The sequence below is a fragment of the Perognathus longimembris genome, chromosome 6, assembly GCF_023159225.1.
Source record: "Perognathus longimembris pacificus isolate PPM17 chromosome 6, ASM2315922v1, whole genome shotgun sequence".
NCBI classification, from domain to species: domain Eukaryota; kingdom Metazoa; phylum Chordata; class Mammalia; order Rodentia; family Heteromyidae; genus Perognathus; species Perognathus longimembris.
Genome location: NC_063166.1, coordinates 82,247,698 through 82,273,231, shown reverse-complemented (window position 1 = coordinate 82,273,231; position 25,534 = coordinate 82,247,698). Strand labels below are relative to the sequence as shown.

The 25,534-nt window shown below is 54.4% G+C and overlaps 2 protein-coding genes across 2 annotated transcripts; one reads left to right on the top strand and one right to left on the bottom strand.

Annotated features, from left to right (window-relative positions):
- Positions 1-1,991: 1,991 nt before the first annotated feature.
- Positions 1,992-22,422, bottom strand: Rtf2 (replication termination factor 2). The gene is made up of 9 exons (XM_048349651.1): positions 22,292-22,422; positions 19,991-20,085; positions 18,926-19,019; positions 16,423-16,562; positions 14,780-14,858; positions 4,473-4,586; positions 2,979-3,033; positions 2,793-2,885; positions 1,992-2,208 (listed from the first exon to the last, which is right to left on the bottom strand). The coding sequence occupies exons 1-9, from the start codon at positions 22,358-22,360 to the stop codon at positions 2,027-2,029; spliced, it is 921 nt and encodes a 306-aa protein (XP_048205608.1). The 5' UTR covers positions 22,361-22,422; the 3' UTR covers positions 1,992-2,026.
- LOC125353910 (beta-1,3-galactosyl-O-glycosyl-glycoprotein beta-1,6-N-acetylglucosaminyltransferase 7-like) lies at positions 6,182-11,369 on the top strand. Its single transcript, XM_048349652.1, has 3 exons — positions 6,182-7,504; positions 9,300-9,395; positions 11,143-11,369. Exons 1-3 carry the CDS (start codon positions 6,538-6,540, stop codon positions 11,367-11,369), a joined length of 1,290 nt encoding a protein of 429 aa, XP_048205609.1. The 5' UTR covers positions 6,182-6,537.
- Positions 22,423-25,534: the final 3,112 nt, after the last annotated feature.

The following is a 25,534-nucleotide window of genomic DNA, read 5'->3' as shown; positions in this document are numbered from 1 at the left end:
TCCATCTTAACAAGAACCGAGACGTGGCAAGAGTGCTTGCCTCGTACGAGCCCTGGGTTCGATTCCACAGCAACACACACACACAAAATGGCCAGAAGGGGCGCTGTGGCTCAAGAGGTAGTGCTAGAGCCTTGAGCAAAAGAAGCCAGGGACCGTGCCCAGGCCCTGAGTTCAAGCCTCAGGATTGGCAAAAAAGAAAAAAAATATAAGCAGAAGGCCAGGCCGTGGCTCACGCTGTCAGCTCAGCTGCTCAGGAGGCGGAGACCTGAGGATCGCAGTTAGAAGCCAGCCCAGGCGGGAACGTCCCCGACACTCCTGTCCCCAATAAACCACTCAGAAAACGCCAGGAGTGGCGCCAGGCCCGAGTGGTAGAGAGCTAGCCTTGAGCAGAAAAGCGCAGGGACAGTGCCCAGGCCGAGAGTTCAAGCGCCAGGACCAAACGAAAAGAAAGGAAGAAAGGGGGAGGCTGGAGGGGAGGTTCCGAAGGCTGAGCAAGGCCTGGAGTTGGGGCCCAGTGCCACTGCCCCTCAAACACGGCAGGGAGCAGCAGGGGCGTCCCGGCTTAGCTGTGTGGCCGGGCCAGGGCAAGGGGCTGACCTCTGACCTGCGCGCTGACCCCCAGGCAGGGCACGGCTGGACGGCAGCGGAGGCGCCACCGGAAGCGGCTGCGGCCAGAGGTGGCGCTGCCCCCGCTTGCTCCCCGAGCGGAGCGGCTGCTTCCTGTGGGGCTCAGGGGCTTGAGGTCCCCCGGGCCATGGCCCCCTCCATCTCCTCCTCCTGCTCAGCTGCCTCCCGTGGCTCTGGACGCCCCGATGCCCGAGGATTCGGAGGCAGGGGCCTGGGCTCTGTCAGGGGGCCGGAGGTCACATCCCGGTGGCCGGCCCTCGGGGTGCTGGGGTGTCTGCGGCCCGGGGCGCCTCTCTGGAGGCCTCTTGTCCTGGTTGAGGTCATCCGTGTCTCAAGCGGGGTGGGGTGGGGGGGAGGGCAGCAGCTTTGAGGACAAGCGATTACGTAGGGGGGAAGGTGACCCCGCCGCCCCGCTGGCCCTGCCCCCCTCCGCCGGGCAGGGCTGTGCACTCTGTGAGCCCACGCCCCGACCCCACCCGCCTGGGCTGGGGGGCAGGAGGAAGCTGGCCAAGCGCCCCGCTCTGCAGGAGGCCGGGGCCAGGGCGGCTGCTGCCCTTTCACCTCCGCTGCCCGCGCGGAGCGGGTGGGCTGCCAGGGCCGGCGCGGGCGTGACGGGGGCCGCTCGGCCTGCAAGGCGCCGCCGCCAACCCGGGAGCCGGGCCGCTGAAGCACGGCCCTGCCCGCCCACCCTCCTGGGACAGCCCCGCCGCGGGCAAGGCCCTGCCCGCCCGCCCTCCCTCCCTCCCTCCCCCCCCCCGGTCGCGAGCAAGGCCTGGCCCACGCGCGCTCGGAGGCCGGGGCTGTGCGGTGGACGAGGCTCTGGACACGGGCCGCCACTGGACACGTGGCCAGCCGGCAGCCCACGCCACCGAGCCCAGGCCGGCGCCCAGGGGACGAGCGGCACCCGGGACCCCAGCAGTCAGGAAGCCGCACCGAGAACAGAGCCCCCTCCCCGGCACCCCGTGCGCACACACGGTCTAGGTGCAGTGTCCCCCACCCCACGCGGAGGGAGGGACGAGGCGGCGCCCACTCCTGGGGGGGGGAGGACACGGGAGGTCGGGAGCCCCACTTTATCGGGCACCACACCACAAGGCGCCCGCCCCGTCGTCTCTGCTCTTCCCAGATGGCACCGTGTGTCAGGCGGGGGGACGCCATGCCCGCAGGTGCCAAGCCCGGGTCCCCCTGGGGACGGGGGGCTCTGGCGGGGCGGTCCGCGCGGGGGGCCCCCCGGGCCTTCACTGTCACGACTGCGGTGTGGAAGGGGCCGGCACGGCGCACGCAGCGAGGCCGAGCTCGCGAGGGAGCACACGGGCTGTCGGGGGCAGGACGGCTTTATACCTCGCGGGGAGGGGGGGGGGGGAGGGGGTGTGTGGGGTGGGGAGGGGGCGCGGGCGGCTGCTCAGAAGCAGTAGGACGTGTGGGTGACCCAGTGCGCCGACTCCTCCTTGGAGCGCTTGGCGGAGCTGTGCGTCGTGAAGAGCGACTTGTAGGCTTCCGACTCCTCGCTGTCGGCGATGGATCTTTTCGGGGCTCCGGCTGCCGCCTTCCCGACTTTTCCAGAAGCAGCACTGCCATTCGCAGCTACAAGGAAACGTCACAAGTTCCACCGCTGAAGGTCAGGCCGCGCCCTGCCCTCACCGTGCGGCCCAGGCAGGCGCACCCCTCCCGAGCCGCAGACGCCCCGCCAGCCGCAGACGCCCCGCCAGCCGCAGACGCCCCGCCAGCCGGACGGCGGGGCCCAGGCGCGGCTCCCACCCCGACCGACGCGCTGCGGGGCACCACAGGCATGCGCTGCATGGGACACAATGTACACGCGCGGCATCAGCTCCCGAGCCCACTGCTCTGGGATTGCTTGAGGCAAGGACGGCAAACGTCAGGATCAGTGCTGGCACCACGGGGCAGGGGGCAGGGGGCAGAGAGGGCCGTGTGTGGCCCCGGGGAGCCAGCTGGGGGAGCCCAGGAAGGCGGCCGCTGTCCGAGCCGTCACAGCATCTGGACGTGTCTGAGCCGGTGGTGGCCTCGGCTCTGGTCCTCTAGCAGGGTCCCAGTGGCCACGCAGGGTCACCACCTGGGGACAGCGCCCAGGAGAAGCTGCTTCCCCCCCCCCCCCCCCAGCCCCGCGTGGCCTCAGGCCTTCCATTCCCGAGCTCCTTCACGGGGCTCACCTGCATTTCTGGGAGCCGAGGCCGGCTTCTCCTTGGGGTCAGGGCCGCTCTCCTCCGTCCTGCCGGGCTTTACCTTGGACGGTCCCGGGCATTCTGGAAAAGACACACAAACCCAGCAAAGCAGGAAGCTGCATGGGCCGCGGGCCGCAGGCCGCGGGCTGCTCTTCTAGTTCTCCTAGCGCTCACCTTCCGCCGCTCCTGCCTTCGAAACACACTCGGCACCCTTGGGCTTCTTGGTTTTCTGCAAGAGGAAAGAAGCGTTGGGGATGTCAGACTGGCTGTGGGTGCTGAGCTGTTCGCGGTGGGGGGTTGGCACAGCCACCCTGGTGCTGGCCCCGGTCCATTCTGACCGAGTCCCTGAGCGCACAGCATCCCCCGCCGGGACAGGAGGACACTCAGCAGCCTCTGGCCACCAGTGGCTGCCGCCCACCGAGGGGCCGTCAGAGGCACGTGGACGCACTGGCCCCGTGCAGCACAGCATCGGCTAGAGGACTGTCATCTGTCTCAACGCCGTCATGAGGCTGCTCGGCTAGCCGTTCACTGAGCTACACGCTTGAGGCTTGCACTAGAGAATGGTTTCAGCTAGCTCAAAGCTCCGGATTACGCTTTGATCCTTTTTCCTTTTATAGTCATGGGGCTTAAACTCAGGGCCTAGGCGCTGTTCCTGATCTGGTTTTGCTCAAGGCTAGCATTCTACCATATGGAGCCCACGTCTGGTATTCTGGGGGGTAACTGGAGATGAGTCTCATGTACTTTCCTGTCTGAGCTGGCCTTGAACCGTGACCCTGAGATCTCGGCTCCCTCAGTAGCTAGGATTACGGGTATGGGCCACCAGCGCTCGGCTTTCGTTAGTCTTAGGCACTAGAATTGTGATACCTTAGTTACTGGTCAGCAAGAATGGAAAGAAATGAGCCATTTTAAAATCACAGGGCCGCGTCTGCCACCTGCAGAAACAGGAGGACGCTCCTTTGGTTGACTTTAAAATGCGGTTTTTGCAAGTGTCCACAAGGTGGCACCAAGGCCGCAGAGCCGTTCTATTTCAGACCATCTCCACCTATTGAACACCGCGGGGCTCCTTCTCAGTTCCCGCCTCCCACTGAGGGGCCCCGCTTCTGAACCAGGGCCAAGGACACCCCTCGCCATGTCCCTGCTGCCAAGGCCCGAGCCGGGGCGGGTAGCCGGACAGGGCGTGACAGGAAGCCCGGGGCAGGGAGAACATGCTCAGGTAGATGAGTCGGCGCTCCACAAACCCTCCAGTGGATTCCTCCAATGTTCAACTGCCCCCTCCGTGTGCGCCGGTGCTTGAACTCGCAGCCTGGGTGCAGCCCACCAAGTGGCCGCACTCGACGGCTCACGCCTGTGCCGACTCACCGTTCTGAACGTGCTGCCTGCCAGCACCAGGGCTGAGCTCGGGGCCTCCTCCTGCCAGGCAGGTGCTCGCTGGCGAGCGGGGCGCCGGCACCGGCCTCGTGGGGTGCTGTCGGGCAGCACTTCCAAGTCCCAGCACCAAGATCCCCCGACCCCCCTCCCGGCCCCCCACCGCGAGGTCTACCCCGTCCCTTGTGGTCGGGCTGGGCGTGCCTGACACAACCAGGCGCCGGCAGATCCACGCCGGGCCGCATCTGCTCGGGCTCTGAGGCCCCCGCCCCGGGGAGCCGCCGGCAGCCGGGGTGCCCTCACCTTCTCCAGCTTGGCGCGCAGCCGCCGCTCCTCCATCCTGGCCTTCAGCTCCTCCACGTCCCGCTTGGTGCCGTTGAGCACGATGACGTCGTCCTCCTGGAAGGCGGCCCCGCACTGGAGGGGGAGAAGGCAGTGGTCACGCAGAGCGCGCGTGCGCAGGGGCGTCTGCGTGTCCCCGGAGCCGCTGGGTGTGCGCTGCGGCTCGGCCAGCTCTGCCCCTGCCCATGGCGGAGGGCCGCCTCGGAGCCAGGGCGCGGCCCCCCAACACCGTCCAGTTAGGAGGCTTTCTCGGCTAGTGCTGCCTGGACTCTCGAGGAGTTTCAATGTGTGCTGCTTTTTGTCACCTGTACCTTAGACGCCACTAAATGGAGGAAAGAGAAATCACAACACATACCTAAAAAGGGGACACACCTTAGGTTTCTGACAATTCCTTAAAAAGGAAAAGTAAACTCGCAAATCCATAGCATGAACTCCAGATGGTAATTTATCTATTTCTTTTTTGTTTGTTTTTGCCAGTCCTGGGCCTTGGACTCAGGGCCTGAGCACTGTCCCTGGCTTCCTTTTGCTCAAGGCTAGCACTCTGCCACTTGAGCCACTTCCCACTTTCTCTATATATGTGGTGCTGGGGAATCGAACCCGGAGCTTCATGCATGCGAGGCGAGCACTCTAGCCACTAGGCCACATTTCCAGCCCCTATCTGTTTTTATTTCTTTTTTTTTGGCCAGTCCTGGGCCTTGGACTCAGGGCCTGAGCACTGTCCCTGGCTTCTTCCCGCTCAAGGCTAGCACTCTGCCACTTGAGCCACGGCGCCGCTTCTGGCCGTTTTCTGTATATGTGGTGCTGGGGAATCGAACCTAGGGCCTCGTGTATCCGAGGCAGGCACTCTTGCCACTAGGCCATATCCCCAGCCCTGTTTTTATTTCTTGACACAGTTTCAGTGTAGCACAGGCCTGCCTGGGTCTCCTTCCCTATTTAGCCCCGGCCTGCCTCAAATGCCCCCCCCTTCCACTCCCCCCCTCCCGAGTGTGGGGATTATGGATGTGCACCACCGTGCCTGCCTCTAGGTGGCAATTCTTCTATCAAGGGCCTTTTATCAAGAGCTGGGAAATGTCCCGAGGGACACTTAGGGGCACGCATGCGCCCACACTCACATTCAGAGCAGCTGGAACGCGGCTGCCCAGCTTCTCCTTACTGAAGACATCCGTACAGGGCAGCTGCTGCGTGTCTGACCCCGAGCGCCCGCGTGGCACAGCTGTTCTGCTGTGAGCCCGTCCGCCCCCTGCAGAGGCCTGGGGGGGCGTGGCCGCCCTCGGGAGCACATGGCGCCCCGCAGTGCTCCTCCTGGGTGCCCCCCTCCACCTCGTGGTGGCCCAGGGCCCTGCCCACAGGACGCTCAGTGACTGCTCCTATCACAGTGCATGGGGCTTCCACCCCTGAATCCGCTCACAAAGTCTGAGGAGGGCAGGAAGGTGGGTCCCCCGAGGCCCCACCAGGGCCGTGCGTGTGATACACGCACGCGCACGCACACACCACACACGCATGCGTGAGCCAGAGGGCAGCGTGGCTCGGGCTCTCCGGGCAGCCCGAACAGCCAGCGCGTCCCGTCTCTCCTTAGGAGCACACATGCGACTCAAACGCAGAATGTGCCCCCGTGAGCTCCGCCATCTCAGCCACGAGCCGAGGGCGGCCGTGTGCCGTCCCCGGGGCCGGGGTGCCCTGGCGCAGAGCTTTGTTTACCCAGCTCTGCACAAACACTCAGACGCAAAAGCAGCCGTTCTCCTATCCCCGAGGGAGGAGCAACCGGAGCCCGAGTCTCCGGGGAGGCAGAGGCAGCCCAGCCTGCCAGGCAACTCCATCGAGCAGAAGGAAGAGCCCGGCAGCAGCCGGCGCCTGCCAAGCTGCCCACCCGCGCCAGCCGCAGCCGCAGCCGCAGCTCTGGGAAGCGCCCGCTCTCTGCGGGGACCCGGAATGGCAGCCTCCCCCCTGGTAGCCCAGCTGGTGGTCTAGGAGGCGCGGCGGGAAGCGCCCAAACGATGGTGGTGAGGATGCACGCGGAGTGCCAGGCATGGGCCAGCTTCGAGCCACCAAGCGGGGCCTCCTCGTGGGCGCGGCCGCCTGTGTCTGCGTCTTCCTGTATCTGAGGAGCTCGCCTCCCGAGGCCGCCCAGGCGGAGCCCCCCTACCCGGCCGCCCTGGAATGCGGCTTCTACCCAGACGAACTGTGCTCAGCTCTCTTTGAAGGGAAAAAAGCGGCCCCCCAGATCGCCACGTTCTGCACAAACCAGCCCGCACCCGACATCCTTGGGTATGTACACGACGCGGGAAACTGCTCCCGGATGTCCCGGGGGCTGCGCTTCATAACCACCCCCCTCTCCGCCGAGGAGGGGAACTTCTCCCTGGCTTACATCGTAACCCTCCGCGAGGAGCTGGCCATGTTTGTGCAGCTCCTCAGGGCTATCTACGCGCCACAAAACCTTTACTGTATCCACGTGGACGGAACGGCCCCACGGGAGTACACCAGGGCGGTGCGGGCCCTGGCCGCCTGCTTTGGAAACATCTTCATCTCACCACGGACACAAGAGGCGGCTCACACTGACCGTGGGAGACTGCAGGCGGATATCGACTGTATGAAAGATCTGGTCCAATCCAAACGGCGGTGGAAATATGTCATTAACCTTTGTGGCCAGGATTTCCCCATCAAAACCAACAGAGAAATCATCCACTATCTCAGGAGCAAGTGGAATGACAAAAACATCACTCCCGGAGTGGCGTCCACAGGGCAGGCCCGGGCCCGGCCGGGTCCAGGCCCTCCGGAGCCCAGCCCGGGAGGTGGCCACGCGTCTCCCACGGAAGGATTCGGGCGGGAGCCACCCCACAACGTGACCGTGTACGTGGGCAGTGCCTACTACTTGCTCACGAGGAGGTTTGTGGAGTTCGTGCTGACGGACGGCCGCGCCAAGGACGTGCTGCAGTGGGCCCGGGCCACTCTCAGCCCGGCGCAGCACTACTGGGGGACCCTCAACCGACTCAAAGGTGAGGAGACCGGCCGCCCACAGGCCACGAGCAGGGCTTCGATCCGCCCCGCCTTCCCACTCCCTCCCCTCCCTGCCTGTTCTTGGGCCAGTACTGGGGCTTGAACTTAGGTCCTCAAGCTCGGCACTCTACTACTTAAAGCCACAGCTATACTTCTGGCCTTGGCTGTCTAATTGGAGATAAGAATCTTCACAGGTTGGATTTGAACTAGGATCCTCGGATTTCAGCCTCCTTGGGTAGCTAGAATGGTAACTACCCGACTTGTCTGCCCAGGGTGGCTTTGAACCTCAGTCCTCAGAACTTGGCCTCCTGAGTTACAGGATCACAAGTATAAGCCACTGCAGTCAAGTGGGGGGTTTATTCTTTCTTGTCTGTTTAATCTGGCTTTAATCTTTATGCCTTAGATTATCATAAAAATTGTGGATGTTTGACTTCTGTAGCATTAAGTTTCTAGGAACATATTCTATAATCAAAGTGTGGTACAGCTGTAGCCAAAATAAGATTCCTTCTGTGCTTTGTCCATGCCGGGTCCCACATCTTTGGGCCTAGAGACATTAACAAAATTATTTCATGCTATTGATGCAAATATAATTTGTTTTCCTCTGACACAGGGCTTCCTAGCATTATTCTTTTCAAGGTGCCTTCTTCCCCAATTTCCTTCATTCCTTTCTACCAAGGGTCCCAGTTCAGTATTACCTCTCCAACTGCCTCCTTGTATTCACGGTAAAATAGATGTAAAGCTTGCTATGAGTCCAAAAACTATGTGAGCAAAACACATAGCTAACCAATTGTTGGCTAAATCTTTCATGTATAATGAAAGACTATCACCCCAATTCAATAGCAAATTATAGATGTTGAAATGTAGGCAGATGAATATTTGGCCCTGAATCAATCCGTGTAGACTGAGTAGAAATTCACACACTCGTAGGGAAAGTGTTTTATAAAAATGTCAACTTTTTGAAATTTTAGCAGAGCCATCTTAGGGGAGGGAGTTACTCTATTTGGAGGTTTTATTATTATTATTTTTTCTACTCAGCTGTTTTTCGAAGGCTCTTGGTGTTCTCTGTCTTTTTAGACCTTCCTCTGGGGAGGCAGGTGGGGCTGTGGCTTTAGGACAGCCATGTCCCCAGCCCCCGGCTGCTTTAGTCTCCTCTACCGAAGTACTGGCATTTTGCTTCTCCTCAGAGAGAGCCTTTCAAAGTCCTGGTCATAGGTCCTTGGAAATTCTTCCTATCTTCATTCACGTGGTAAATACCACCGGGCAGCCACGAATGCCAGGCATGGCCATGAGGGTCCTATAAAAACGGGACATGCCTACACCAGCGACGGGTTTGTGCAAAGGCCCTGGCTCTTCACGAGGCTCTCGGGAGCAGAGGGAAATGCCGTGTCTGCTCCTCTCGGTGAACTTAGGTATGTCCTCCTTGGAAAGGCTAACGGGTTCCTCCAGGGAGTGTGGGGACAAGCGTGAATGTCTAGCACTCCCCAGCAGGACCTTTCCATAACCCCCCTACCCAGTGCAAGTCCTTTTTCCAGTTCGCCTCCGAGGGCTGTTACACATGGAACAACCCAAAGGACCCTGGCCTGACTCTGAAGGGCACTTTGCAAACCCCAGTAAACTATAAGGGACGGAGAACGGTGGAGAAGGCTCTCTAGGTGCCGGGAGGAGACGGGGCCCTGCCGCTCAGCTCCGGCCCCAGAGGGGCCAGTGGAGCACCCCGCCCTTCTGCGGTGGCCTTTACTCAGGAAACGGAACCAGGACTGGACTCCTGGTGCAGGCTGGCTTTGTGTCCCGCAGACGCCCCCGGGTCCACACCAGACGCTGGCTGGGAAGGGAACCTTCGAGCCGTCAAGCGGAGAGCAGAGGAAGGAAAGGTTCACGATGGATGTAAAGGTAAAAACAAAACACCCAACGTTAACGTATTTCACAAAATCTATACAATCATATTGAATCTGTGATGAGCAGTTAGCAGGGGTGCCAATTTTGAAAACAACCCTTTACTTGATGTAAGACCCATACAGAAAAGTGTAGGAATTATTAAATATGAGTTTAGTAAGTGACTAAAACAAGGGTTTAACTCATGAAGGTGTTGCTCTGGCGGTGAGGAGACAGGGTCTTGTTATGTAGCCCAGGCAGACCTGGAACCCTTTATCTCCCTGACTCAGGTTCCCGAGCACAGGATTACAGGTGTGTACCACCATGCCCAGCTGGAGTTTTTAAATAACAGATGCTCTGGTTCTTTCTACCTGTTCCTACAATTCCAACTCAAGCACTGGAGAAAATGAGCCCCAGGCTCTGGTGTGTCCAATAGGATGAGACTGACTGACAGGATCATGAGCTCTGGTGTGTCGAGTAGGACATGAGACTGACGGGGGCATGAGCTCTGGTGTGTCAATGAGGACATGAGGGACTGGGGCATGCTCCCCGTATTACGACTCCTAGCCCGCTTCCCGCAGTGATGGCTGTGGCACTATAACCAGTGACAGGGGTCCTCTTCCTACTCCCCAGCAGCTCCCCGTGTTCCCCTCCCATCTAAATCCACCTAGTCACAGTCAGAGCCACGGTGCAGGGGCTCACTTTCCACTCATCCCTGGGCTTCCACGCTGCCCACCTCCCCTTTCCTGATGTAACAGGTGGCGGGGCCTCTACGCGCTCTGTGTGAGGAACGTACAGTTAGGCCGGTGCCAGCGGCCGCCACCCCTCCGCCCTGGCCAGGTGCCAGCTCTGGCTCTGTTCATGGACAGGCCGCTGGAGGAGTGAGCTTCCTCTGGGTCTGTTTCAGTACTGCAAGCATTAGGCCTTCCTGCCTGCAGCATTACCTTCTCCTTGAAGTGTTTCCTTCAGGGAGGCCGTGAGAGTGAGGGGGGACCACTGATGGCGGGGCCGCGGCGACAGTGAAGGAGGAGCTGAGCAGAGGAGCGGGTCTGCCACCAGCTGGGCCCGTGGGGCAGGCCAAGTGTGTGGTGGGAGGCACCAAAGTGCTTTGGAGTCGGTCAAAGGAATCTCACTGGATTCAAATTCTCATTGTAACTATTTACACCTTCATCAACCCTCACTCTGAGAAAAAACAATAAAAGATAGAAGGGTTGACTCATTAAAACTAGCACCTAGATGAACTGCCCGTGACTGAGGAAAAGGCTGAGAAGGGAGGAGTTAGAACTTCCGCTTTACCAAGCAGGTAAGTGTCAGCTCGTCTCCGGACGCCCATGACAGTAAACCTGCCATGGGGTTCACCTGGAGGGAACACTTTAGAAATCACTAGCACAAAGTAGTACCCTGTCAAAACGCCAGTGAAATGCTTTTTTTTTTTTTTTTTTGGCCAGTCCTGGGCCTTGGACTCAGGGCCTGAGCACTGTCCCTGGCTTCTTTTTGCTCAAGGCTAGCACTCTGCCACTTGAGCCACAGTGCCACTTCTGGCCATTTTCTATATATGTGGTGCTGGGGAATGGAACTCAGGGCTTCATGTATACGAGGCAAGCACTCTTGCCACTAGGCCACATTCCCAGCCTCAGTGAAATGCTTCTTAACCGAGCTGCGAAGCCAGAGCCTTCTAGTGACATCAGAGGGGCACGTGGCCCTTCTCTTGAGTAATAGCTGGGGGGAACAAAGGCAGCTGAGAGTCTGTGTTCTTTTTCTGCAGGCCACTATGTCCAAGACACCTGTGTGTATGGACCGGGAGACCTGGCCTGGCTCATCCAATCGCCTTCTCTGTTTGCCAGCAAATTCGCGCCATCCTCCGAGCCCCTCGTGGTCACGTGCCTGGAGAGGCGGCACCGGCTTCGGGTCCTGGCACAGGCGGAGGTCCCTACACAACCACACTGGCATTTCCAACCAGAGAGTCACTTCAACATGAAGCTGCGCCGCTAAAGGCATCCGTGTTCTTGTGGATATGATTCTTTCCTGATCAAAACAAGGAAGCTTAGAACTAAAGAACACTGGGACAATGATTCCTGGTACCAATTAGTCCTCAGATGGAGCCTATTTTGACAAGACATCACTACTGATTACAGGCCACCTTCCTAGCTTTGGGAGAAAAATTGTAAGAGGAAGGGACCAAACCTAGATGCTTGAGTAAAGTCAAAATGCTTGAGTAAAACGCTCCCTGCTTCAATCGCGTTCCAGCTGGAGTTGCTCTGGGGGCCGGGGTACTTGTGGGGAGTATCAATGAGGAAGGAGCTCCCACCCTAGTGGAAATATGCTGGCTACACTGGGCTTGTTAGTGAGAGCAACAGAGCTGTACTCTGGTGGCGATCTCTGAGCAAGATGGAAAGTGCTCCAAAGCTGCCCGAAGTGTGCCTCTGCTGCGTCGCCTGCTAGTGCTCGGCAGGCGGCCACGGGGCACTATGGACGCGCAAAGGAGGTGAGTGAGACGGAGGAGTCCATCTAGACTCGCTCCGGTTTAGAGTATTAGCTGACTGTGTGAAACACGAGGCCCGGTGGCCAGCAGCTCCATCCCGAGGCTCACTACGGCAAGTGCAGCCCACACTGGGACAGCTGTCCCCCAGAAACACTGGCACTTCCCACGGGAGATGACGGGGCCTGGCACAGGGCAGGAGGATGAGGCCGGGACCTGGAACAGGCGGCAGGGCAGCCTGGCCATAGAGTCCACCCTGGAAGTACAGGCCCCGTAACAGAAGCTACGCCCAAAACACATCACGTCAGAAACTGCACAAAACCCAGCAAGAGTGGCAAGGTCAAGCGCAGCACGAGATCTGGGATCCAGGAGTATCAGGAGGTGAAGGAAGGGCAGGCTGCTGGGACCCGGGCAGTGCCACGCCAGGAGGGCAGGCGGGCCGCTGGGACCCAGGCAGTACCACGCCAGATGCAAGCTTCAGCCCCATTCACATCTGCTGGAAAGCCACTCCATTCTCAATCAGATTGTTTGTTCTCGTAGAGTATATAAGAAAATAATAAAATCCCACATAAAACTGTCTGAACTCTGTCGCCAAGGTGATGCCTCTAGTCTCTGGAAACAGAACCCTCCCGCAAAGCCTTACACTTGCTGTTTCAAATGTTTAAGTCTACGTTTCCTTTTGTACGGTGTCATCTGTTCCCTTGTTATCTCCCATTTCCTCCCTCCCATCTCCACCCAATGCTGCACTTTTCCACCCTTTTCCCTCTGATTCCCTCCCCGCCCCAAACAAATAAACCTGCCATTGTTGCAGGTTGTGATGAGCTCTGGGTAGCAAGCACATCATTTATTTTGCAACCTGAAATGATTCCAATGTGTTTCTTCTTGTTTGAAGAGGTGAAAATACAGTGGGGAATACAATTAGTATTTCTAGCTAGCGATTTGTTTATAGTAAAAACAAGAAAGCCTAGCAACTGCCCTCTCTTTGGATCCTGTTTACTGATCGGGGATGCACACTCTGTGTCATAGAATCAAAGCTGTCTCCAAGCTCTGGGTCTCTGCTAGTGAACTGAAAAGGCACATCTTGGCAGGGCACTGGTGGCTCATGCCCATAATCCTAGCAACTCAGGAGGCTGAGATCTAAGGACTGTGGTTCAAAGACAGCCCAGCAGGAAAGTATGGGGCTCTTACCTCCAATTAAACACCAGAAAATTGAAAGTGGAGCTGTGGCTCAAAGTGGTAGAGAGCTAGCCTTGAGCTAAAAGAGCTCAAGGAAATGCCAGGCTCTGAGTTTAAGCTCAACAACAACAAAAAAAACAGAGGCTGAAAGGAGAAAAAATGCAGAGCCTTTGCTCCACTGAAGTGATTGCTCTAAATGTCAGACACAGCCCAAAGAGATTTTGGCACCGGCTTTGCCTTCCTTCCTTCATGTATTCCCAATGCACTGCTTTCTCCTCAGCACCTGGGTACCAGTTAGATTACATCTCCCAAGCCTCCCGGCAGGCAGGCTCTGTGCCCACAGGACTGAGTCCCAGCCAATGGACAGAACTCTAGGTCTGCTCACAGAAATCTCTTCAGAAAGATGCTCTCCTTCCCTCAAGTCAGGGGAGACACGGAGAGAACTTCCCAAACCACAGGAACCAGCACAAGAGACACTCAATTTCTGCCCACCAGAGCACGGCAATGGCTCACAGTAGCTATGGCAAATGGACACAGCATGCAACCAGTTATGCAGCAGCAATATTTACACATATCATAGGCGTGAAAAGCAAGAGCTACCTGGTCTTCTGCAACACATTATTAAAAACATTCTTTTAGCCGGGTGCTAGTGGCTCAGGCTTGTGGGTTCGCGTGGCAGAGGACTAGCCTTGAGCTTTTTACAAAAGCTCAAAGACAATGCCTAGGCCCTGAGTTCAAGCCCAGGACCAGAACAAAAAAAAAACCCAAAAATTCTCTCTGAGGTACCCAAGTTACAGCCAATCTTGCCTCAATGCAGGAGGGCTCAATAGCCTGGCTCTGCACCCAGTCTCTGCGTCCTCGAATAAGGTCAGCTCCTTTACAGCTCCGCAGTCTGCCGGCTATCCGTACCTGCCTCCGCCGGCTACGTGAGGGGCTGCTACACCACCAGGGGCAACTGCGCAGCCTGCAGGGGTGGGGATCGGGTCTGCGCTCTGATCGCCCTCCTCAGCGAGGGTCCCAAGCCTGGGGGCCCACTCTGATTATTCTAGAAACTGAAAAGCGAGAAGTCTGTGAGGCCTACCCCAACTCGGAAGGGGTGTACTGAGCGGGCTGAACGGAGCAAGCGCCCGAGCCTAGGCCCCAGGTGGTGTGTGGTGCGGGACGTGCTGACGTGGCTCACTTGGCTTCCGAACGAAATGTCAGCTCATTTCCCACCCGCCTGTACTTCTTTTTGCACAGGCACCCCGCTGTGTCTAACCTCAACTCCTCTGTACAGGTGATGTGTGATAACGCACAGGCACCTGAGCACGGGCGTGTGCAGAGTTCCCTCCTTGCTGGCAGGCCCGGCCGCTGTGGAGTTCCCTCCTGCGCGATGCCTTCTTCCCCAGCTGCTGCGGAGCTCTCCCGCCCCCACCCGCGGTGCACGCTTTCCCGCTTGCTCCATCAGGGTGAGGGAGAGGCAGTCGGGGGACGTGGAAGGACGGCGGGAGGATTCGGAGCAAGCAGGAGCTCTGGGGCCTTAGGCTGGCATGGCGCCAGGCCAGTGCGGAAGGAACGCCGCCCACTGGGAGCAGCCCTGCCGTGGGCGGAGCACAGGGGGCTGGGCTGACTCTCCTTCAGCAGCCAGTGTTTCCAGAGGTGCCCCAGAGGGACCATAAGGAGAGCTGAAAGATGGAGGGACCCCAGGCCATCTGATTCCCTCCCTCAGCTACCAAGAAGGGAAAAACGGAGGATGACAGGAACTCACCGTGTGACAGACTTCCGCCTTTATCTCTTTCAAGGCACGTTCAGAGAACACACAGCCGCAGCCCCGAAGGAAACAGAACCTGGAGGGAGACGTCCAATGAGGATGAGTGTCCACATCACTGACACCACAAGGCTACAAACAGGAGAGCCTCACTTCAGCAGCTAAAAAAAATCGGGGGGCTGGGGTCTAGCTCAGGATAGGCATCTGCTTAGGGTGTGCAACTAGCACACACTAGCGCTGGAACCCCAGCACCACAAAAGTAAATTATTAAGTAGATTAACTCATTATTAAAAACTTTTAGAAAACAGGCATTGAAACTACAAACAAAATCAAGTGAAGACATTATGTAAGGTTTACAGCTTATTTTGTGAGTATTCGAAGGGATTTTTTTTCTTCCAGTACCAAGGCTTGAATTCAGGGTCTAGGTTCACTCCCTCAGCTTGTCAGCTCACGCTGGTGCTCTACCAACTGAGCATCTAGCCCTCTGAAAACGGCTTCAGAAGCAAGTATAAACAACATGATAGGAAATGCTCATGAGGCTGAGATTTGAGGATTGTGTTTCGAGGCCTGCCAAGGCAGGACAAGTTCATGAGACTCATCTCCACTTAACCACCCAAAAATCTAGAAGTGGAGCTGTGGCTCCAGTGGTAGTATGCTAGCCTTAAGCACAAATGCTCAGGGCCAGGGCCAAGCCCTGAGTTCAAGCCCCAAGCCTGGCACACACACAAAAAAGTTGAACAATATGATAGCAGGGCATTAACACGGCGTTCAGAAAAGACAGACTCTAAAAAATTTGTTAGCTTAAAATGTCCTAAATTCATTTGAAAACCATGGCTTATTTCGCCTAGCAGGTGGTAACTGAGGAGACTGAAGGTCTCTATGGCTCTGTGGACACAGGCACTTCTGTGGGCGGGCAGGTACCACAGGGCACGGCATTTAGGAGCGGAATCTGGCAATAACAAGTCAAGAACCACTTTAAAAACTGTTCTATAGAAACGGGCCTCCAAGTGCACAAATGCACAGGTGTGAGCTCGTCAGGCTATGCAGCCCAACACTGTTTTTTACCAAGGAAAGCAGGAAATCACCAACATGTCACATGCTCACTGATGGGGAATGGGCCCAGCAACCATGAATCCCACAGAGCCACTGAAAAGAACAAGGCTAACTGGTGTCCAAGGCCCGAAAAACACATGAAGAATCAAGCAAGGCAATACGAACAAGGGATCTATGATTGTCTACAAGAACAGTGTTTAGTACAGGTCGGCCTGCTGAATGTGGACACGGGGTTGCCCACTGGAGGGAGGATGGGCAGCAGAAAGCGTGTTCACATTTGACTTTACTCAGCCCCCAGGAAGCCCACAATGGAGATTTTCACCACATGCAGACTGCCCTAAGGACAACTCAATAAACACTTCAGTAAATTCACTACATAAGTGTTGGGTGATCCCATCCAACGAACGTTTTGTGGATGCTTACCATTAGGTTCTTTTTCTTTAGACAAAGACCCAATGTATTTTATTGCATGGCAAGTTCTTTCTATGTGTTCCTATCCTTATTATCGAAAGCCAGGCCGAGCCCCAGGATGCCACGAAGAAACCCAGGCAGATGGGCTCCCACGTCACTGGGGCTGCAGCCACACTGACCTGTGTCGGCCGTTCATCTCCAGGCCCACCACGGGGCAGATGAACCGGGCTCGCTGGAGGTCATCATGCTTGTCCCCTTTCGTGTTTCCTTTCTCTCCCTCCCAGGCAGGGTTATCAGAAAGCTTTAGCTCTGTCACGTTCTGTGAGGAGGACACACAAGCATGGGTGATGACAGTGACACTAAGAAAGGCACAGCTCAGCACGGGATACCAGAGGGCACTGGAGGGCACCAGGGGGCACTAGCTGCTCACTAGGGCAATCTCAGAGCTGCCAGCCCCCCCCAACCCCACCCCGCCGCCCACTTCCCCTGTCTGGGGAAAGATCCACACCCCCAAACTCAACATATGATTCCTACTGAATGCAACACTTATACACTATCAGAAAGTAAAACTCCTAAGCTGAACCATCCTACATTAGAGTCCATATAAATTGGCAATTCCTTTTTTATAAAGGTTCGTTATTGAAGGGACAGAAGCAGCTCAGGGCTAACAGCTGTACTTAGTTCACTCGCTCAAGTGGCTAAAGTAAAATGGGTGGGGCCACAGCCGAAGGCAGACCTTTAGTGGGAAGTGCTGTCACATTTTATGGCACGGATGCACAGGTCTCCAAGAATGCTGCTTCACAAGGTGTTGTGTGCAGCGGCTTGATGCTAGTGTTGAGGCATCCCTGCCCACTGTTGGGATTTCCACACTAAGAATACAGCTTTCCTTACAGGAAAGCTGCATTTCCTATTTCACAGCCTCTTCCTGGGTGAGAGACAGGCAAAGCAACCAGGGCCTCCTCAAGTGTTCTGCTAAGAGAGCGCAGGGGCTGTAAGGACAAGCATGAGCCCCGCAATCCTTCCTCCGAGAGCCTCTTTGGAGGTTCCAGCAGAGGGGCCGGCTCTGTGCACCCTTGACTGAAGCAGGGTGCTCTTCTGGGAAAGGCTGTCCTGGTCCATTCCACAGCCAGCCTCGGGAGGACACCCATGCCACACAGTAAGGGGAGGGGACCCCGGCAGATCAGCCCAGTCAGCGCCCCACGGGCTGACATATTAGACAGATCACCCACATTCTGCAGCTTTCTCTTCACTGCTCCCGTTTCCTGGAGGGGTAGGAGTGTGCAGGTGTGTTTGCATTATGGGTCTGGCCACACCGACCATTGTGTGTTTTAAGCATGGAATTAAATGAATTTGAAAGCTAGTTAAGTTTCTGAGGTAAAATAATTCATGCTACCAAGGGTTTTTCAGGAATGAACATCAGCCTGGCAATTCCTACACACCATCAACTGGCTACATTTTAGACTGGTAGTCAAATAAGCATATCTTGTAATCAGCCCCAGAATCCAAGCAAAAAGCCTAGCGTGTTAATGAAAAAGGCAAAGGAAAGGTCCTAAAGCCCGTGGGGAGTCAGGGACCCAGCTCTGGTTTAAAGATCTCACTAAGCAGCCTTGTGACTGACTTCTGGAGAGCCATTACCACCAAGACCAGGGCTCAGCAGCCTGCTGATGCCCAACTTGATCAGCAACTTTCGGGCCTTCCCCTCCCCCTTTATTAACCAGATTTGAAAGATTCTGTTCTCTCAATACATTTCCGTGTGTGTGTGTGTGTGCGTGTGCGTGTGCGTGTGTGTGTGTGTGTGTGTGTTGCCAGTCCTGGGCCTTGGACTCAGGGACTGAGCACTGTCCCTGGCTTCTTTTTGCTCAAGGCTAGCACTCTGACACTTGAGCCACAGCACCCCTTCTGGTTGTCTTCTATATATGTGGTGCTGAGGAATTGAACCCAGGGCTTCATGTATAGGAGGCAAGCGCTCTTGCCACTAGGCCATATTCCCAGCTCCCCCAATTTATAATTTTATAAAAGAAAATTGGCAGACAAATAGAACCTCTAATCAGGACAAGGTACCTACAAAATTCTCTAATTCTATGAAAGCACCTCCCAGATTTAATCAAAAACTAAAGCAGCTGATTCTTTCTTTTTAATGGTGTTGGGGATCCAACCCAGTTTCATGCTTTAAACAGGATAAGTGATGGGCTACCAAGCTATATCCCCAAGGCTTCAAGCAGAACCTTGATTATGCACATTAAGAAATTGTGCAGCTTCCATGAAATCATAAAGGGTTCACCATTTAGAAAGTACCTATGTGGGGGGCTGGGGATATGGCCTAGTGGCAAGAGTGCTTGCCTCGTACACATGAGGCCCTGGGTTCAATTCCCCAGCACCACATATACAGAAAACGGCCAGAGGTGGCCCTGTGGCTCAAGTGGCAGAGTGCTGGCCTTGAGCAAAAAGAAGCCGGGGACAGTGCTCAGGCCCTGAGTCCAAGGCCCAGGACTGGACAAAAAAAAAAAAGGACCTATGTGGGAATTCCTGGCTTGAGATTCCCATAACCTCTCACATCACAGCTCTATGAGTGGCTGGACAGGACTAGAATCCCAAATTCTGAATTCAGTCTTTAATGTACATAATTTTATGAAATAAATCCAATCTTGGAGACTCTTGGAATACTGCAGAAACAGGTCTTACCTTAATGCTCTTAATGTGAGATGTTGCCTTCCCAAGAGCCTTTTCGGCAGATTTGTCCAACAGAAACTCAATGACTGCATCTTTGTTATAAAGTCTGCAAAAGTAAGGATCAGACAAGTATGAGATGAGCAATGTTCACTAACCAAAAATTATTTATATCTTATAAAGAAGAAATGTCTTGCTTTGTAGTAAGTACCTTTGACCTTCTTTCAACCCTTACCAAAGCATACAAAGAATTGGTTTAAATAGGGTCAAATGGTGGATAAAGAATGAAAAAGGAGGGACAGGAATGTGGTTTAGTGGTAGAGTGTTTGCCCAGAATGCATGAAGCCCTGGGTTTGATTCCTCAGCACCACAGAAAAAGCTGTAAGTGGCACTGTGGCTCAAGTGGGAGAGTGCAGCCTTGAGCAGAAAGAAGCTCAGGGACAGCACCCAGGACCTGAGTTCAAGCCTCAGGTCTGGCCAAAAAAAAAAAAAAAGAAAGAAAGAAAGAAAGAAAGAAAGAAAGAAAGAAAGAAAGAAAAAGGTAACCTGAAAAGGGATTTTAAAACCTGAGAAAGTTAATGTTAAAAGAAGTACACATTTTCAACTTTTCTTCAAAAAATAAAAACACAAGATTCAGAACATCTAGGTCCATCTTACTGGACTTTAAACTGGCTAAGGCTGGGGATGTGGCTCAAGATGGTAGAGCTGAGTGCAAACTCCAGTACTACCAAGAAAGAAAAAGAAAAAATAAACAGCTAGCTAGAATCAGCTCCCCTGTTAAACAAGACATAATCTTTCCATACCACCTACCATTCTCTACTGAACCTCACATGGCTCCTTTATGCTTTGTATTTCTAATTTAGCAGAGTTAGAATATGGTCTTTGAGGTTTTGAACCATGGATTGAATAAAGCAAATTGATTGAGTGTAGTTATGTCCAGAGATTGAGAATGAAAACTTGTGCCTCACAGACTTGCTTAGGATAATTCATATTTGATGAATCAAGAACTCCATGTACACATTAAAATTTCCCTTCAAGATTAATGTATAAGCTCATCTTGATTAAGTGAAGCAGCCATACCTGCCAAGTTCACAGGCAACTATTGGTCGTCTTAGGATCTCTTGACTCAGAGTGCAATAGTTCCACTGGGCCACTAACTCCGCATCTTTATCAACCTAATAAAAGAAAACAAAAATAAAATCTTCCAATTTAATTTCACAATTGAAAACTCTATGGTCCACAGCTCTCTCTATAAAAGTTTAATACTATACTGATATTTAAATCATTACTTTTATTTTTAAATCAAGCTGGGCCTATGATCCTAGCATTCAGGACACAAAAATGGCAGGATTACAAGCTTGAGGCTAGGCTTGGCAATTTACCCAAGCCCTGCTTTAAAAAAAAAAGCAAAACCCTTTATGGGCTGGGAATATGGCCTAGTGGTAGAGTGCTTGCCTCGTATATGTGAAGCTCTGGGTTCAATTCCTCAGAAAAAGCCAGAAGTGGCGCTTTGACTTGAGCGGTAGAGTACTAGCCTTGAGCAAAAAAAAAAAAAAAAGGACAGGGACAGTGCACAGGTCCTGAGTTTAAGCCCCAGGACTGGCAATAAAACAAAAAATAAAAACCCTTTATGATGATGATGATGTCAGTACCAGGGCATGAATTCAGGGTCTGGGAACTTTCCTGTAGCTTTCTTGCTCCAAGCTAGTGCTTTACCACTTAAGCCACACCTACACTTCCATGTCTTGGTGGTTAATTAGAGATATGAGTCTTAGGGACTATACTGCCCAAGCTGGCTTTGAATTGAAATCCTCAGATCTCAGCCTCCTGAGTAGCTAAGATTACAGGTGTGAGCGACACGTGGCTCAAAAAAAATACTTTAAGAAGAGTTGAGGTTGTAACTCAGTGATACAATCCTTGTGTGGCATGCACAAGGCCCTGGGTTCCATCCGTAGTACAGCAAACAAGAACAAAAACCAAGACAGTGACAGGTGAAGGGAACTTAAACATCTCAGGTAATTAATGCTATGTCAAATAAATGAAAACATACAAAGAGATTACCATTTATTAAAACTGTACAAGGAGCTGGGAATATGGCCTAGTGGCAAGAGTGCTTGCCTCGTATACATGAGGCCCTGGGTTCGATTCCTCGGCACCACATACACAGAAAATGGCCAGAAGAGGCGCTGTGGCTCAAGTGGCAGAGCGCTAGCCTTGAGCAAAAAAGAAGCCAGGGACAGTGCTCAGGCCCTGAGTTCACGGCCTAGGACTGGCCAAAAAATAAATAAATAAATAAAACTGTACAAGCAGCTGGGTGCCATTGGCTCATGCCTGTAATCCTATCTACTCAGGAGGCTGAGATCTGAGGATTGCATTTGAAGCCAGCCTGGGCAGAAAAGTCATGAGACTCTTATCTTCAATAAACTACTCAGAAAAAAAAAGCAGGAAGTGGCACTGTGATTCAAGTGGTAGTGTTAGCCTTGCACACCAAGAGGCTCAAAGAGTGCCCAGGCCCTAAGTACAAGCCCCAGGCCAGGCAAAAAGAAAAACCAACAAAAACCCAAACTGTGAAAGCTACAAATGCTAACATTGTAACACCAAATCTAGAAAGGGCAAGTAGAACAGACTCCCTAAGTATTGTGGGGAGGGTACTAAAAATGCCAAGATTCTGGTGACCATCTCTCAACCACAAGGCCACTAAGTGTCACTTCATTAGAACAGGGGACACGTTTCTCACCCAGAAAATCCCGAAGAGACTTATGGGTTGTGGTCCAGAAACCAGGGGTAAAAACCAGCACACGCATCTAGTTGGACATGTCTTATGGATCTGAGATGCAAGCTCGACTAGGCTCGCGTTCTCTTCGGTATTCTCGGGGCCTAGAGCAGCGCACACAGAAAGCACTTGCGGAGTAGTATTTGTTGTGCAAGATGGGTTAATAAAACCATCCTGCCTGTTATTACCAACCATCCTTTCCTCTTCTCTACCCCGTTTTGACATGGTGGTTCTTGCCCAGCTTTTCACTAAGCTACCCCTTTCTAGCCCCATCAGGAAGCAATAAAAGTGAGCCGAGGCCGAAACAAAACAACAAAACTCCATGAACTGGCGAAGGGAGTGGAGAAGGCCAGCCAAGCTCAAATTCTGACTCTGCCCCTTTCTCCGTCGGGGCCTCCGGCTCCAGGTCGGGACACGGGCCCGGCGGGGGGCACCCTGGGCTGTGAGGGTCCACGTCGTCCACGATATGTCGGTGAGTCAACTGGGAATTGAGAACCCTCCCGGGGGGGTGGGTGGGGGGGAAGCGGGCGGACGGCCCGGCCCCGGCCTCGCAGGCCCCGCCCCGCGCTCCGCGCCTCCTGCGCCGTCCCCGCGCCCGCGCCACCGACCTTCTCGACCTTCTTCGGCCCCTTCACCAGCTCGTGTCTCTTGGGGATGGTGCCGCCGTCGCAGCCCATGGCGAGACCCCAGACGAGGCAGCAACCACAGCTCCACTTCGCCGCTTCCGGGATCGCTCGCAGGCGGAAGATAAAGCCACTTCCGGCCCCGTATGATGACGCAGGCGCCCACCGCGCAGCCGCAACCGGAAGAGGCGGGGAGCGAGGCGAGGCCGTTGCCTAGCAGCGGCTGCCAGGGGGAGCGCTGCCGGGGAGCTGGGCGGGGCCCCGGCCGTGGGCCGCTGGCGCGCGTCCTGGTCCCTCGGGGGCCTTAGGCTGTCATCCTAGCTCCTCGGGAGACTGAGCATCAGAAGATTGTGGTTCAAAGCCAACCCAGACGGAAGAATCCGTGAGACTCTTATCCCCAGTTAACCCGCAGGAACCGGGAACTGAAGGTACGGCTCAAATGAAAGAGCACCTGCCTTGAGGGAAAAGAGCCAACCCAGCAGGTGAGGCCCTGATTTCAAGCCCGGGTACCAGCACCCAAAAAAATAAAACGAAAAAAGATGGAAATGATTCCCTACTTGAGAACAGTTGCCCATTAAGAAAACAGGTGGATGTAAAAAGTTCCAGGTCTGTAGATGTGGAGTGACTATGACGGCAATCAGTGGGAATTCGTTGGTTCATCAATAAGTTGGTCACACTCACCAGAACGAATCCCCACAGGTGTAGGAACTTTCTGCCCTCACCATTTGTACCCCAGTACCTAGAAGAAGCATTGGCATACTCGAGGTACATTTCCTCAGTGAACTGGAAAAACAACAGCAGCAGCAGCAACAACAAACAGACTCACTTAAGGAGAGGTGACAAAACCAGTTTTGCACACCCCCAAAGTGTGAGCGCACTACAGAACAATGGCACAGGACAACTCTTTCCAGAACTCTGAGTCTTTTAATAAAATCTAGCAGCGCTTCTGGCTGTATAAAGCTGTGTCCTTAGCATGACCCCCGCCCTCCCTCTGAGAGATGACCACTGGAGAAAGTTCAACGATGCCCTGTGTCAGCTGTTCTGGCGGAGGAAGACAGCTGGACTTCTGTCTCACTCTCCTTTCCCCTTTTAGATTCATTGGTCTCTTGGCTACTTTGTGCCTCCGACGGTGCCCAGCTAAAGCAGTGTGACTCATCAACACCATCACTGGCAACTATCTTGGGTTGAAAGCTGGTGGCTGTGCTAGGAGGCCTGCGTGTTTTACCCTGCTTGAGCCAGGGGGTGCTCCTGGCATCGGGGAGGCAGGTGTCATTGCTCTCTGTTTTCTCTTTCTCCAACCTTGTTAAAAAAAAAAAGGGAATTTCCTTGCATGGGTCCTTGGGGACAACTGTGTCCCAGTCTAGACGGGGATTTGAAGAGAAGGCTGAGGATGGAATGATCAAAGAGGGAGAAACAGAAAACACCATCATCTACTAAAACCAGTGTTTCCAGCCAGGTGCCGGAGGCTTGCACCTGTCATTCTAGCTACTCAGAAGGCTGTGGTCAGAGGATCATGGTTAAGAGTTGTCTGGAAAAGTTCATGATACTTTAGTCTCCAATTAGCTTGCAAAAAGTTAGAAGTGGTGCTGTGGCTCAAATAGTAGAGTGCTAGCCTTGCGCATAAAGAAGCCAGAGATAGTGCTCAGGTCCTGATTTCAACCCCCAGGACTGGCAAAAAAAAAAAAAAAGTAGAAGCTGAAAGTAAGGCTGGGAATGTGGCTTAGTGGTGGAGTGCTTGCCTGACATGCATGAAGCCCTGGGTTCGATTCCTCAGCACCACGTACACAGAAAAAGCTGGAAGTGTGCCGTGGCTCAAGTGGTAGAGTGCTAGCCTTGAGCAAAAAGAAGCTCGGGGACAGCGCCCAGGCCTAGCATTCAAGCTCCAGGACCAGAAAAAAAATTAGGGCTGGGGATAAAACTGAGTTGTAAAACAATTGCCGAAAGAAAGGGAATGAGAGAAGAAAAGGAAGAGAGGCCTCTAACCAGAATGGTGACTCCCCGAGTGCTTGTCGCGTGCCAAGATCTTTTAACTCAACCACTTCCATCCTCCTGATAAATTTAACTCAATTGGGGTCAAGTTGCTACCACTACCCAACCTACCATTTCCTCTTCCTTCCTCTGGAGGAAATAATAAAGAATTTTGAGCATTTGACACAAATATTTAGCAAAGAGTTGCCAAGAGCTGAAACAGAAACCAAAAAAAAAAAAAACAAAAACAAAATGATGCATTTCATTTTGTTAGATTTCTTCTTCAGAAGCCATCATCCTGTGGATTGGTGAACGTTTGCCTGGAGCCATTCTCCTTCAACAAAAAGGGAAGGAAATGTCCTTTTTGCTAAAAACAGCCGTTGTCATCATTTCTGTACCCGAAAGGGTTTGCACTTTGCGGACAACGTTCCTTGGTTCTTAACTTCTCAGACAAAAAAGGGGGAGGGGTAGTGGTGCCTGTTGATTACCCACTGACGGAGAGCATGTGAGTCACCACGTCACTGCTTTAGTAGTAATTATTTAATAAATACATGCTGTGATCAACAGAACAGAAGTCCCGGGACCCTGAGCCACAGTACCTGGTGCAGGCACGTTGCAGCCATCTTAAAAGCCAGGGAGGCGTGGACAGGGACCCGACCACCTGCCAGACTGCCAGGCCCGGGAACAAGGCGCCACCTGAGCTATCCTGAGACTGGGCTGTCAGGACACCGGCCACCACCTCCGACCGCTGCCACATGCCAGTGACAGAACTTGACCCCACTCTGCACGCTCTTCTCCCTGCCCCAGCTCTTCATCTGCGTCCACCTACATACACCCCCTGTCTGGACCCAGATGGCTGAGGACAGGCTGAAGGGCTCTCTTCCCCGGCTGCTGATGCCACGTAACAGGCCTTGCTCCGCCCTTCCCCTGGTCACCTTGGCATGGTCGGCATCGACCCATGCGTGGCCAGAACTGCCACGTAGAATGCCTGAGGTTGGATGTGGCGCCTAAAGCTCCAATTTCCTTGCCCATTGCACTCGAAATGTATTTCTCGCTTCCCTAAAGCAATCTCCTCGCAGCAGTCTTCCCTGGGTAGCGCACGTCTCCACGCACCTCCTGAGTAGAGGACATTTGGTTCCTGACCACTTTTTCAAAGATGTTGCAGGCGAGAGCCTGCGGGGGGTAGAGCTGCCTTCCCGTGAGCCCGGGGCAGGTGGCTCGGTTGACGGTATAGTCAAGATGGCGGCTCCCTCCAAGGCA

Bases quoted from the DNA above. Each gene is read 5' to 3' on its own strand.
- LOC125353910 (XM_048349652.1), top strand. From the start codon at position 6,538: ATGGGCCAGCTTCGAGCCACCAAGCGGGGCCTCCTCGTGGGCGCGGCC. The intron at 7,505-9,299 runs GTGAGGAGACCG...TGTGTCCCGCAG, and splicing joins GACCCTCAACCGACTCAAAG to ACGCCCCCGGGTCCACACCA. The intron at 9,396-11,142 runs GTAAAAACAAAA...CTTTTTCTGCAG, and splicing joins GGTTCACGATGGATGTAAAG to GCCACTATGTCCAAGACACC.
- Rtf2 (XM_048349651.1), bottom strand. From the start codon at position 22,360: ATGGGCTGCGACGGCGGCACCATCCCCAAGAGACACGAGCTGGTGAAG. The intron at 16,563-18,925 runs GTAAGACCTGTT...TCCTCCTCACAG, and splicing joins CTCACATTAAGAGCATTAAG to AACGTGACAGAGCTAAAGCT. The intron at 2,209-2,792 runs GTGAGCCCCGTG...GTTTCCTTGTAG, and splicing joins CTCGGCTCCCAGAAATGCAG to CTGCGAATGGCAGTGCTGCT.